The sequence below is a fragment of the Bos grunniens genome, chromosome 1, assembly GCF_055505025.1.
Source record: "Bos grunniens cultivar Pamir isolate PY7600 chromosome 1, Bosgru_T2T1.0, whole genome shotgun sequence".
NCBI classification, from domain to species: Eukaryota; Metazoa; Chordata; class Mammalia; order Artiodactyla; family Bovidae; genus Bos; species Bos grunniens.
In genome coordinates, this window is record NC_141165.1 from 87,684,741 (window position 1) to 87,699,815 (window position 15,075).

The 15,075-nt window shown below is 45.9% G+C and overlaps 1 protein-coding gene across 2 annotated transcripts in view; it reads left to right on the forward strand.

The window, feature by feature from the left end:
- Positions 1–15,075, forward strand: part of SLC12A8 (solute carrier family 12 member 8) — a 144,361-nt gene that overhangs the window by 18,397 nt on the left and 110,889 nt on the right. For both annotated transcript variants that reach the window (XM_086402061.1, XM_086402042.1), the window contains exons 3-4: positions 2,592–2,738; positions 7,663–7,854. In XM_086402061.1, the coding sequence (XP_086258187.1) occupies positions 2,592–2,738; positions 7,663–7,854 (339 nt within the window). The remainder of the gene's footprint in view (positions 1–2,591; positions 2,739–7,662; positions 7,855–15,075) is intronic.

The window sequence follows — 15,075 nt, forward strand, 5'->3', positions numbered from 1 at the left end:
CTACTCTAACAAATGAACCCAAGAAGGGGGTGGTGGGAACCTCCGATCAACAGCCCCTGGAAGCTGTTTACCTTCCCAGGTAAACACAGATTACAGCAGACTCAGTCTGCTGGACTGAGCCCTTGATTGTGGGATGACACTATCTCTGGGTAGATGGTGTCAGAACTGAGTTGAATTACAGGACACCTAGCTGGTATCAGAGGCTTGCTTGATGAGGGGCAAACACATACACATTGGAACTGGTGTAAGAATTGTACCAGCCCTGGAGCCACACTGTTATTATGCATGGGAGCTGGTTTGAGCTCTCCCTCTCTGGCTAGTACTCTCCTACAAGGTCAACACTGGGGCCACCAAACTCATTTCAAACCACGCATGCCTTTACGTACAGCTTTATTCTGAGGGTGAAGATCTCCTAAAGTTTCTGCCTCATTCATGTGTGCGGCACCTTTAAGGCTGGTTTAGTCCAGTGAGGTCCGGGGAGTGAAAGGCTTTTCATATCCTATTAGGTAACTAAACAAATAAACAAAACAGCCCTTCAGAGTGGAAATATGAAGACTGTGATGAATGATGAATAAAGTTTCTAGAATCACAACAGGAATTTTAAGGATAAAGCAGGTGTTGTTGTTGAGTCACTAAGTCGTGTCTGGCTCTTTTGTGACCCCATGGACTGTAGCCCACCAGGCTCTTCTGTCCATGGGATTTTTCAGGCGAGAATACTGGAGTGGGTTGCCATTTCCTTCTCCGGGAGATCTTCCCAACCCAGGGCTTTCCTGCATTGGCAGACAGATTCTTTACCACTGAGCCAGCAGTACTTAAGCAAAGTCCAGGTGTTAGAAATTGCATCATAAAGCGTGAAATTTAGGAGAGAAAAGAGCAAGTGAGCTGTGGTGCGGGTTTTGCAGTGTGGGTTGGGGAACTGCAATCCAGCTGTGGACCTAGGGCAGTTGTGTCTCTTCTCCCGGGCTCTCTTTCCTCAGCGAGCTGTAGACAGGCGCCCTTTCCCTGCCTGCCTTCGGGGATGATGTGAGCACCAGTGGAGGGAATTGATATGGAAGCTGAAACCACTCTCTAAGTTATTACACCTTGTTGCTATTGTTATGACTGTTTCTAATAAATAATAGACCTGCAACAAGCCATGGTAGGAAGTGAACATAAGCAGAGACAGGAAGTTGGGCCAGGTCCTGGGTTTTGAGATTAAGATCCTGGAAAGCAGTCTTATTATACTTACCCCAAGGTCCCTCAGTACCATTTGTTTGAAGACAAGCATAGGTTGGCATGGTCTTCACTCTGAACCATGATCACTGTTCTCATGTTTATTGACTTTCAGGAGATTGCTCATTAGTAGTTTGCTAAAGACATGAACAGAAATACACAGAGATGAAAGGCATTCCAGCTGGTGTCAGGGACTGTCAGAGACTCCAAGGAGTCCCCCGGCCCATCTGTCCCGTGTGGCTTCATTGATGTCCCTGATGATTATTCGAGGCCCTTTCTTCCTCTGTCGGTGCACAATACAAGGCAGGAAGCTGGAATCCTCTCCTTCCGTTTTAACTGAGTATAGCTGGATGCTGGGCTTGGTCCTAGATCATAGGCACACCCACTGTGCTCAGATGTTCAGGGGCCCTGCCCCTGACTCTGGACCTCCGATTTCCCTGTCGCTTGACTTTCCTGCTTTCTCTCTGAAGTTACAGCTCACATACATGCACCAGTCAGGCTTACTGCTCACAGTGGGTCTTGACTGGGTGCCTCTTTCCCCGGTCCCCAGGTGAGAGTCACTCATCACTGTTGTGGCAATTGGAGGCCATTGGAGGACTCTAGTGATGTTTGAATTTAATTACCAAACCTATGCAGAAGCAGTTCCTAGTATGAGTGGCTACTGATTTTAAGATCATTTCCATAAGTTTTAGTCTTTCTAGTAAAGAGTTTCTGTTTGAGTGTTCCGTAAGTGCCTTTGTTATTTTTGAATTGGAAAAGTGAGCAAAGTGTCTATTTCACCACTTGTTAGCCTTCATTCCAGACAACTGCCAAACGATGCCGTGGGCTTCTGTGGTCTGGGGTGAAAGGGCACTTAGGAATCACTGTCTCAGCTCATGTTCAGTGAGGAACACAGACACTGCCCTAGGTTTTTTAAACAGAGGGAATTTAACATACAGAGTTCATTACAGAAGTGTTAGAAGGGCGGGAGCAACAAAAAGCTAAGTAAAGTAAGGTTCCCCAAAGACTAGTAACTGCTGGGAGCTGCTGTTCCCCACCAGGAACAGAGGACTGAGAGGGAGGGTGGCATCACCCAGAGCTCGTGACCACTGTGTGAACTGGAGCCCAGCATCCCAGGCTCACCCACATCCCAGTGGCTGGAACTCAGTCATGTGGCCACACCGCCCATAAAGAGGCTAGGAAACAGTCCCCAGAGTGGGCAGAAGGAGAGGGAACAAAGTTTGCTGAACAGCATGTCTGCGCTGCATGCGGGCATAGGAATCGCAGTGTGCATAGGCCTGTGTGGCGTGGCGAAATGCAGAGCTTTAAAGCTGACTTCCCCCAGCATCCCTCTCTACCCCCACTGCTGTTGAGTTGACTGCTGTGTGCCCTGTTTTCAGGAGGCCCTGGCCCAGCCCCAACCCTGGTGGAAGATCCAGCTGTTCGTATGGGAGCCGGTGCTGTTCGGGACCTGGGACGGTGTGTTCACCTCCTGCATGATCAACATTTTTGGGGTTGTCCTTTTCTTAAGGACCGGCTGGCTGGTGGTGAGTGATGAGCTGGTGGCGCTGGAGCCTCTTCTAGGCCTGGGACGTGGAAAGCTCTGTCACCCTTGGGTATTCCACAGAGTGCTCGACAGATTCCTAAAGCACAGATGCTCCAGAGACAGGAAACAAGATCAAGCACATGGAGTAGCTAGCATTGCTTTTTACGTGCAAATCCTGAGAACCTGGGCCTCAGACAGAGGTTCATGTGAAAGCCTCACCACGGATTTAACTAGAAAAATGAGAGCACAGAAGTCAGGGTGCGTCTCGGGTGGGACTAGAGGTGGGTCAGGGAGAGCAGACTGATGGCAAGTTTGCCTCCAGTTCGTGACCCTCTCCAGCTGTCCTGGTGATCTGTGACTTGGCTGATGCCCCGCCTGGAGAGGCAGAGGGAACTGTAAAGACCTACAGTCCTCTGTGCATTCTCTTTGCTTTCGCTTCACTTCTGACACTACTGGTCACCAGATATGGGGTTTTTTTCCCCTCACCAAGCAATTCTGTAACACCAGCTGAGTGTCCTACAATTTCACTCAATTCTAACACTGTCTACCTGGAGAGAGCGTCAAATCGCACAGGTTAAGGGCTCAGTCCCATGAAGCTGCCCCCACCCACTTCAGCTGCCAATCACAGGTTTGGTTGCCCCTGTGCTTCGGGGGTTTCCCTGACACCTCCCCCAGATTCAGTTCACTTGTTAGAGCAGCTCACAGAACTCAGGGAAGCACTTAGGTTTACTAGCTTATTAAAGGATATGATAAAAGATATAGATTGATAGACAGATGAAGAGATCCATAGGGCAAGGTGTGCAAGGGTCCTAGGAGCAGGAGCTTCTGTCACCGTGGAGTTGAAGTGTATTACCGCCCTGGTATGTGGATGTGTTCACCTACCTGGAAACGTTCTGAACCCCAAACCTTGGGGATTTGTATAACTTCAGCATACATGGTCCATTACTGATTCCATTTCCAGCCTCTTTCCCCTCTCTAGAGAAGTGTATGTGCATGTTGAGGGTGGTGGTGATGGAAACTCCAAGCTTCTAATCATGGCCTGGTCTTTCTGGTGACTAATCCCCACCCAGGAACGCACTCACAGCTGCCTGGTTAGAACAAGAGATGCTCCTAGGGCTTTTATCCCTTAGGAGTTTACGAGGGTTTTAGTAGCCCTGGGTCAGGGATGGAAAGGGAAAAACCAGTAGTCGCTCAGACGCGTTCGACTCTTGGCGACCCCACGGACTGTAGCTGCCAGGCTCCTCTGTCCATGGGATTCTCCAGGCAAGAATGCTGGAGTGGAGTGCCATGTCCTTCTCCAGGGGATCTTCCTGACCCAGGGATTGAACCCAGGTCTCCTGCACTGCAGACAGATTCTTTACCATCTGAGCCACCAAGCTCAGGGATGGGGTCAAACACTAATATTAGAATGACAGATGTTCCTAGTGCCCTTGTCACTGGAGAAATGACAAAGTTTCAGGGACTTTGTTCCAGAAACCAGGTGCAGAGACCAGTATGCAGTTGACCCCTGAACCATACGAGTTTGAACCACACACTCCATTTATACTTGGATTTTTCTCAATAAATACTACAGTACTACATGGTCCACTGTTGGTTGAATCTGTGGATGTGAAATTGGTTAGGGAGAGCTGACTATGGAACCTGAGCATTCACAGATTTTGGTATCTGAGAGCAGTCCCATAATTAATCCCTTGGGGATACTGAGGGATGGCTGTATATATTTTCTGTCATCTCACAGAGGTAGAGAGAGAGGTGTGTGTATGTGTTTATTGTCAGAATTTGGCTCATGTGATTATGGGGGCTGGCAAGTCCAAAATCTGTAGGCTAAGTGAGATGCAGGTAAGAATTGAGTTGCAGGTTTTTGAGTTGAAAACTTAGAAACTTATATGTTGCAGTCTGGAGACCAAATTCCTTCTTTTTTGGGAAACCTCAGTCTTTGCTCTTAAGGCCTTCTGATTGCGTGAGAACTACCCATATTATGTAATTTCTTTTACTTAAAGTCAACTGATTGTACATGTTAAACACATCTTAAAAATACATTTATAGCAACTTCTAGACTAGTGTTTGACTAAAAAACTGGTCATTATAATCTAGCCAAGCTGGCACATAAAATTAACTGTCACATCTGTAAATTCTAGGGGATGAGAGCTTCACTATAGTGGGGTATATGTGATTCTTAGCCCTCTTAGGAGGCTGGGTGAGGCCAGCCCTTCCTCAGCTCTTGCTCTCCTCCATACCCAGGCCCATAGCTTCAGGTTCTACCTTTAACCAGAGCCTGAAAGTGGGTCTGAAAGTTTTCTTTATTAATGTGTGGAAAGCTTAGAGCAGATTTAGCAACCTCTCTAATATGGATGGTGTGAATCCCTGCCTCTCATACTCCTCCATAACTTACAGGGGAGCCCTTACAAAACACAAAGCCTCCAGCTCAGATGCCTTGTGCCGGCAGGCATTGTCTGGCTTCTGGGATTGAGCTCTGGCTTTTCCCCTTCCTGGGTACCACCCCTCTCCCCAGCACCTCCAGCCTGTGTCCCAGGGAGGCCCAGCCATCTGCCTGCTGTGGCGGAAGAAGGCCTGGCAGTGACAGCCTGGGCCCCTGGGCTCTGCCTTCTGCAGGGGATGATTATAGAGTAGTGGAAGGAGGAAAGGATAGGCTCTCTCTATCTCGATTCTTAAATCGTAGGGCCTCCTCTTAACTTTTCTGCTGGGTGATTATTTTTTGAGAAGAGGCTATCTAGAAGTGTTGGCCCCATCCCCCAAGTGAAGTAAACTTGTATAAGTTATGATCTATTGCTGCATAAAAAATTACTCCAGTACTTAGCAGCTTGAAGTCACAAATTTGTATTTAACTGGTGTTACTGTGGTTCAGGGATCCATGAACAACTTAGCTGGCTGCCTCTGGCTCAGGCTTTCTTATGGGATTGCAGCCGAGCCATCAGTCAGGGCTACAGTTTCAGCTGAAGGCTCCACTGGCAGAGGGTCTGTTGCTAAGATCACAATGAGGTTGTCGTCAGGCCTTGTTATGTTGGCCTCTTCACAGTGTTGTCTCAGTACCTGCAGCTGGCTTCCCCCAGGGCCAACAACCTAGAGAGTGTGAGGAAGCAGCTGCCCAAGATGAAAGGCGTGGTCTTCTCATACCCTCATTTCAGAAGTGACATCTCATCACTTCTGTGGGGCTCTGCTCACTAAAAGTGAGTCACACCATCCAGCCTCCACTCAGGGAAAAAGGGTACACAAGGGCGTGAATGCCTGCAGGTGGGGACCACCAGGACCATCTTTGAGGCTGCCACCACACAAATACATCCTTTTGCCCTAAAGCGATCTCTCCTTTTCAATTCTGACATTAGTTTTGCCTGAAAAATCATATTTGAACATGGAAATAAAGGTACATGTGAAATGCCAAAAATAAAGTAGAGCTTTTAGGGGATAACATAAAGTAGAGGTCATACCCAAGTGATTTTTAAATAGAAAATATTCTAAAGAATAATTTGGCAACATGTTTGTAATTTGAAAAATGTTATAGTGGCAGTTTTGGTATGAAAACTGAAAGATTGATACAGACTTTTAAAAAAGTATCCCATGTAGACAAGAACACAAAAACAAAGGAAGATAATAGTATAAGTTCATTAAAAATATAAAATCAACAAAATAAGTAACTTCCTGAATAAAACATAACAGAATGAAACCTAATCCCTTAGGTACCCTGTAGTTTACTGTGACAAACTTTAAGTCCATTTTTTCCCCTTCTCTATTAATAGAATCAGTTTTGCTTCGTATGGCATTACTCTCAGCTGAAAATCCACCCCCACACTGCTTTTGTTGTGGTTCAGTCGCTCAGTTGTATCCAACCCTTTGCGACCCCGTGGATTGCAGCACACCAGACTTCCTTGTCATTCGCCATCTCCCAGTGTTTGCTCAAACTCTTGTCCACTGAGTCGGTGATATTATCCAACCATCTTGGCCTCTGTCATCCCCTTCTCCGCCTGCCTTCAATCTTTCCCAGCATCAGGGTCTTTTCTAATGAGTTGGCTCTTTGCATCAGGTGGCCAAAGTATTGGAGTTTCACCATCAGTCCTTCCAAGGAATATTCAGGGTTGATTTCCTTTAAGATTGACTGGTTTGATCTCCTTGCAGTCCAAGGGACTCTCAAGAGTCTTCTCCAACAATGCTTCTTTCCTCATTTATAAAAGGTATTTCATATAAATTAACCAATTTTTCAAAGCATCGAACTTCTAAACATGCAAGTAACTTTCAGAAGAGTGAGAAGAGAGTAGATATAGTAGACGTGCACTGGGCACACAGATGAAAGAGAAATGGAGAAGGCAAAGAAACCACCCCCTCCCCAAACCTAATCCTGCTCTCCCGGAGTACACAGCCCAGAGGTAAGATGGGCTTGGAAACAGACTCAGTAAGACAAGTGCTGGGATGGGCACTAAGCCCTGAATACTGCTGGAGTCCAGAGGAAGCGGTTTGGGGACAGCTTCTTGGAGAAGGAAATGGACCCTGTCTTGAAGGATGCACTGGAGTCAACTTGTGAGGGAAGAGGAGTGGGCAGGAAGGCATTCCAGGCGGGAGCCTCATGGGTGGGAGGGTGGAGGTGAGGGAGCAGTGAGATCACCACTGGGGCACCCAGTGTGTCTGTGGGGGAGTTGTCAGCTGAGGGATGGGAGGGTGGGGAAGGGGAGAGGACAGGCCAGGAGGGGCCTCGTGGGGGTAGGAAGTGGCTTTGACTTGACTTGTCAGGGCTTGGAAGTCTCTTAGTGTTTGCTGTGAGAACACCTGGCTCATTGGAATCTCTCCCAGGCCTCACCCCTGTGGTGCCGCCTCTGCCTTTTCCCAGCGGGCTCACCTGTGAGGACATGGGGGTGGTGGTCAGTGCTCCCGCTGTGCCCTGACTCTGAACTGACTGCTTGCTTTCCCCCCTGCAGGGAAACACAGGCGTGCTTATGGGCGTGTTTCTGGTGTCCTTCGTCGCCCTGGTGGCCCTGGTCACCGTGCTATCCGGCATCGGGGTTGGGGAGCACTGCGGCGTGGGCAGCGGCGGCGTGTACTCCATGATCGCTGCGGTCCTTGGTGGGCAGACGGGAGGCACCATCGGGCTGCTGTACGTGTTTGGACAGGTGAGGCTGCCGACCTGTGGAATGGCTTCTCTCGACTTGCCGTCTGCCGCCACCTTCTCATCCACGTTCCACTTGCCCCCTTCCCCCGACCGCTGACCTGAGAGGCAAGTGGGTGGTTGAGGGAGCTCAGGGCGGAGCTGGGCTCTGGTCCAGGGCCCTGATCCTTGGTCTCCAAGCCTCCTCCTCCACTACCTCTGCCTCTGGAGTCCTGCTGCTGCCAGGGAGCAGGGAGGTGTGGGCTAGGACCATCCTTACAGCCTGTTCTGGGGAGGGGGTGCACAGCAGTGGCTGGAGCCCGAATGGCAGCTGGGTGGCCTAGTCCCTGGGGCACTTTTACACTGAAAAGGGGACATTCCGCCTGTGCCAGGGACTTCCCTAGAAGCAGACAGTTCTCAAATGAACCGGAGCTCTAGGCTCATTGATGGCTTGACGGCCTCAAGAGGGAGGCTGAAAGCCCCTGTGTGGACGCCCTGTCCGAGAAGGAGAATACTAATGAGGGGGCCCCTCACCGGGGTGGACGGAGGCCCTCAGAAAACCACTGAGGAGAGAGAAGTACTGAAGCGTGTTTAGCTAAAACACAGAGATGGTGACCTAGTGCTGAGGAAACAAGTGCAGACATTAAGAAGCAGGTCTTTGTGAGGACTTCTTGGACTGAAAAAGGCTTTAATGATGGTGCAAAGGGTGGTGGGTGGCTGAAAAAATAGTTTAAAGAAAAGAATCTGTCTAAGTAAGAGTACAAGAGTCTCCTCAAAGAAAGCATCAGTCCATTCCTTTTGTTTGTAAGCAGCAGGGGCAGGATATTGTAGCAAAAATACATCTGATTCTCCAACAGCACGAAGCTCTGTGTGTGTGTGTGTGTGTGTGTGTGTGTGTGTATAGGACAGATGCGTGGAAGGCAGACACATGGTCAGTGCACTCTTAAAAACCCCTTGCCTTTATGGAGAAATATCTTTAAGCAGGGTAGTTTGGGAGGTGAGCAATAAACAGTCAGTTTACTTTATTATCCCGGGGATTTATATACTGATTTTTTTTTTTTTTTACTTTGTTTTATAGTCAGGCAGGCTGCAAGAGGAACAAACAGAAGTCCCCTGCTTCCTGGGGTAGACAGAAAGCTCAGCTCTTGAAGCAGACACCACAGACAGGGGACCGGTGCTACTGGACAGGAAGCCCTCCCTGCTCATGCCCCCCACCCTGCCCCCCACCCCCAAAGAGAGGAAGTCTCCTGAATGTGCACTGACTTGGGAGGAAAAGTGATCACAAAGATGTTTTCCGAGGGCAGGCAGCCCCTCTTGAAAAGCCATCGCACTGACAGCCTTGCTTGCTTGCTTTCTGTTGGTTTGGGACCCAGCCAGAAACATCCGTGCCCCTCTGGTCCGCGTCCTCACCACGCCCCTGCTGCTTCTCTGCCTGACCTGGGCTGGGCTCTCTGATAAGGATGCGGCTGTTTTCGTATGCTGCTAGATACAGTGCGCTAGCATTTTGCTGAGGATTTTTGCCTCTGTATTATGAAGGCTATTGATCTGTAGTTTTCTTGTGATACTGTTGTCTAGTTTGGGTGTCCTGATCATACTAGCCTCACAGAATGAGTTGGGAAGTGTTCCCACCTCTTCTATTTCTGGGATGAGTTTATGAAGGATTGGTGTTAATTCTTCTTTAAACATTTGGGAGACTTTGGTGGTGAAACCTTCTAGTCCTGGGCTTTTCTTTGTAGGAAGTTTTTGATTGCTAATTCAGTCTCTTTACTTACATAGGCATATTCTGACCTTCTGTTTCTTCTTGAGTTTTGGTAGTTTATATCTTTCTAGGAATTTGTCCTTTTTATCTAGGTTATCTAATGTTTTGGCATATAATCGCTCACAGGTTCCCTTATAATCTTTTGTTTTTGTAAGATTGACAGCAGTGGTCTCCCTCTCATTCCTGATTTTAATCATTTGAGTCTTCCTCTTTTGTTGGTCAGTCTAGTTGAAGGTTTGTCTGCAAAGAAGCAATTTTTGGTTTTGTTGCTTCTTTTCTATTCTTTTTCTGACCTCTGTTTCATTTATTTCTGCTCCAATTTCTATTAGTTCTTTCCTTTTGTTTGCTCTGGGTTTAGTTCACTCTTCTTTTTCTAGTTTCTTAAGGTGGAAGGTTAGGTCATTGATTTGAGATCTTTTTCTTCCAGAGAGTGATTAGGGTTTCTGAGGGTCCTCATTCCTGGTTCTTCATTTCAGTTGCTAAGTCGTGTCTAACTCTTTGCGACCCCATGGACTGCAGCACACCAGGCCTCCCTGTCCATCACCAACTCCCAGAGTTTACTCAAACTCATGTCCATTGATTCGATGATGCCATCCAACCATCTCATCCTCTGTCGGCCCCTTCTCCTCCTGTCTTCAGTCTTTCCCAGCATCAGGGTGACTGACTTTTCCAGTGAGTCGGTTCTTCACATCAGGTGCCCAAAGTATTAGAGCTTTAGCTTCAACATCAGTCTTTCCAATGAATATTCAGGATTGATTTCCTTTAGGATTGACTGGTTTGATGTTCTTTCAGTCCAAGGTACTCTCAAGGGTCTTCTCCAACACCACAATTCAAAAGCATCAATTCTTTGGTGCTCAGTTTTCTTTATGGTCCAACTCTCACATCCATACATGACTACTGGAAAAACCATAGCTTTGGTTCTTATTAACCCCTAATCCTCTCATCCCAGGGCATGCATGCCCTTATGTATTTTTAGTAATTGCCAGAGGAGATGGCAATTACTTCTGCTTTATTTACTATGCCAAAGCCTTTGACTGTGTGGATCACAACGAACTGGAAAATTCTTCAAGAGATAGGAATACCAGACCACCTTACCTGCCTCCTGAGAAATCTGTATGCAGGTCAAGAAGCAACAGTTAGAGCTGGGCATGGAACAACATACTGGTTCCAAATAGAGAAAGGAGTACGTCAAGGTTGTATATTGTCACCCTGCTTATTTAACTTATATGCAGAGTACATCATGGGAAATGCCAGGCTGGATGAAGCACAAGCTGGAATCAAGATTGCCAGGAGAAATATCAATAACTTCAGATATGCAGATGATTCCACCCTTATGGCAGAAAGCGAAGAAGAACTAAAGAGCCTCTTGATGAAAGTAAAAGAGCAGAGCAAAAAAGTTGGCTTGAAACTCAAACTAAGATCATGGCATCCAGTCCCATCACTTCATGGCAAATAGATGGGGAAACAATGGAAATAGTGAGAGACTTTATTTTCTTGGGCTCCAAAATCACTGCAGATGGTGACTGCAGCCATGAAATTAAAAGACACTTGCTCCTTGGAAGAAAAGCTATGACCAACCTAGATAGCATATTAAAAAGCAGAGACATTACTTTGTCAACTAAGGTCCATCTAGTCAAAGCTATGGTTTTTCCAGTAGTCATGTATGGATGTGAGATTTGGATTATAAGGAAAGCTGAGCGCCGAAGAACTGATGGTTTTGAATTGTGGTGTTGGAGAAGAGTCTTGAGGGTCCCTTGGACTGCAAGGAGATCAAACCAATCAATCCTAAAGGAAATCAATCCTGAATATTCATTGGAAAGACTGATGTTGAAGTTGAAGCTCCAATACTTTGGCCACCTGATGCAAAGAACTGACTCATTGGGAAAGACCCTGATGCTGGGAAAGATTGAGGACAGGAGGAGAAGGGGACAACAGAGGATGAGATGGTTCGATGGCATCACAGACTTGATAGACATGAATTTGAGCAAGCTCTGGGAGTTGATGATGAACAGGGAGGCCTGGCATACAGCAGTGGGATCTCAAAGAGTTGGACATGACTGAGTGACTGAACTGAACTGAGGAGATGGCCTGTTGTGCCCTGGAGCAGGATCATCAAACTTCTTCTAAAACGGGCTAGATAGTAAATATTTTAGTTTTTTGTGAGAGTGTCCTAGGTTCCTTTCACAGTGACTCAGCTCTGCTATATAAGTGTGAAAGAAGCCATAGACAGTTTGAAGTGGGCATGGCTGTGTGCCAGTTAAGCTTTATTCCCCAAACAGGCAGCAGCAGGATTTGGCCAGAGTGCCAGAATTTGCTGGCCCTTGCCCCAGAGCATCAACATTAAGAAGATACAGACACTTAAAATAATGATTTTTTTTTAAGCTTACGAAACTTTCCATTGCTTTGCATCCTTCCAGACCCTTCCCCGTTCATCTGAGACACTGGTGCCAGGCCTGTTGTGTGTGGAGGAAGTGATGAACTGGAGTCCCTCCTTGCTCCGTGTCCTACTCACCCGAGTGCTTCCTCAGGACCGCTTGCCCTGGACACAGAATATCCCCCTTCAGCTTGCACTGTCCTGTCTAAAAACATTTATTCATGGCTTACCTGCTGCTCACTAGACTCTGTAAAAACAATGGAGGACAGGAAGCTTTCCCGGACCCAGTACAGGCCTGGGGTTTGTGATGTGGGGGCCAACACATCTGTAGGACATATAGCCTACCAACTCAGACCTTAAACTAAGGCTTTCATGTGAGAAGAGGAGGGTTGTGGAAGGACAGCTCTGTCTTCTATGTAGATTTTCTTTCTGGAAAGGAAAATGCCTATGATTGTGAAAATGCAATTTTTTAAAAAAAAAAGAAATGCTTTCAAAGGGAAGTGTTACGCCCTGAAAATATAGTGGGTGACACCCTCTGGTTCCTGTGTCAGAGGGTTAGGAGTTCTCCGTAGAGGACCTAAGAGAAAAAGGAATGCTTGTGATTCTAAACTTTAAGAGGAGATAAAAAAATTTTTTTAATATAGTAAATTCTGGGGAGATTTACACATTAAATAAATCGAAAGGGATATTTTCTAGTGAAGAGGAGCTTCACAGTTGGAGGGTAGACCGTGTCTGAGGTGGCTGGATTGCTCTGGGCAGGGGCTGGCAGCCGCCGTTGTCCATACCTCTCCCTAGGGGAGCCCAGGCCAGGCCTGAGCTCGCTGGCAGGGGTCAGGCCATGGGGGAGCCTTGTGTCCTAGAGACACTGTGCCCAGATGCAGTTTTTGCATAAACAGAATAAAACTCTAAATGTGTTTGTTCTTATTTTCCTTGATAAAATTTCTTTAAAAGTGCAAAATGATGTGCATTGTAACAGTTAGCATATCAGAGATAATGGAGATGAAAAGGTCATTTCCTTCCTCTCCTGTGGTAACCAGTGTGAACACCAAGTGTCCTGTTCAGCACCTTCCCTGTGTCCACTGACATGAATTTATGGATGTTTGAAGCACTTGCTTGTTTTTACAAAGATGGGGACACATTTCATAACCTATTCTATGACTTGTATTTATCGCTGAACAAGAAGTCATTGACATTCTGCTAGGTCAATGCCTTGAAGTCATGCTTTTAAGCTAGTTGCTTAGTATTGTATGATATGGGTGTACTGTAATTCATGGTACATTCATTCTCTATTCATTGTTTACTCTCTTATGTAAGAGTAGTTTTATTCCTTTTGTCACTTCTAAAAGTCTATATTTTTGTACTTTCTCTTCTTAATCAGGCTGTCAGGTGTTTATGTATTTTATTGATCTCAAGAAAGAAAAAATCAGCTTTGTTCTTTGTATACCTTTTGTTTTTTCCTTTCATTTTATTAACTTCACATATCCTTTTATTAAATATTTCTTCTATCTTTGTATTTATATTGATTTTTAAAATCACTTCTTAATACTTTGTTAATGTATTTTTAAACTATTAAAGAAAATAGGAGTTATAGTTTTCCCCCTTCTGAATGCAGCATTAATGTGCTTCTCAAGTTTTAGAGTAAATCTGTTTTATTGCTTTCTAGATAATTTGAAATTTTAAAAATTTCTCCTTATTTTGCCAACATGGCTTAAATTTATTTCTGTTCTATTTTCCTCCTTGTTGATTTGGAAGTTCTACTATGCTTTTCATTCTTTGGGTAGTTACTATCTGCTTTTAGAAGCTGTAATTATACTTTTTCTATACTTCCCAAACAAAAACATTACTTATCAGCTCCTCCACATACCAAATATGAAATCTCTGATTCTTTTACCTACATTCCATAGTTACTTTTACCTCTTACCCTCAAATCCTTAGGTTTTTGAGAAGATGATTTTTGAGCTGTCAAAACTTTCCCCTAAAAGTAAATCTCTTCAGTTTCAAGAATATTTATTTATAACTTGTGTTGCAAATTTCCAGTGACAGTACCATCATCTATTTAACACTCAGTTCAGTTCAGTCGCTCAGTCATATCCGACTCTGCGATCCCATGAATCACAGCACGCCAGGCCTCCCTGTCCATCACCAACTCCCTGCATTCGCTCAAACTCATGTCCATCGAGTCGGTGATGCCATCCAGCCATCTCATCCTCAGTCGCCCCCTTCTCCTTCTGCCCCCAATCCCTCCCAGCATCAGGGTCTTTTCCAACGAGTCAACTCTTTGCATGAGATGGCCGAAGTATTGGAGTTTCAGCTTTAGCATCAGTCCCTCCAGTGAACACCCAGGACTGATCTCCTTTAGGATGGACTGTTTGGATCTCCTTGCAGTCCAAGGGACTCTTAAGAATCTTCAACATCATAGTTCAAAAGCATCAATTCTTTGGCCCTCAGCTTTCTTCACAGTCCAACTCTCACATCCGTACATGACCACTGGAAAAACCATAGCCTTGACTAGATGGACCTTTGTTGGCAAAGTAATGTCTCTGCTTTTCAATATGCTATCTAGGTTGGTCATAACTTTCCTTCCAAGGAGTAAGCGTCTTTTAATTTCATGGCTGCAATCACCATATGCAGTGACTCTGGAGCACCCCAAAATAAAGTTTGATAGTGTTTCCACTGTTTCCCCATCTATTTGCCATGAAGTGATGGGACCAGATGCCATGATCTTCGTTTTCTGAATGCTGAGCTTTAAGCCAACTTTTTCACTCTCCTCTTTCACTTTCATCAAGAGGCTTTTTAGTTCCTCTTCACTTTCTGCCATAAGGGTGGTGTCATTTGCATACCTGAGGTTATTGATATTTCTCCTGGCAATCTTGATTCTAGCTTGTGCTTCTTCCAGCCCAGCGTTTCTCATGATGTATTCTGCATATAAGTTAAATAAGCAGGGTGACAATATACAGCCTTGACGTATTCCCTTTCCTATTTGGAACCAGTCTGTTGTTCCATGTTCTAACTGTTGCTTCCTGACCTGCATATAGGTTTCTCAAGAGGCAGGTCAGGTGGTCTGGTATTCCCATCTCTTGAAGAATTTTCCACAGTTTATTGTGATCCACACA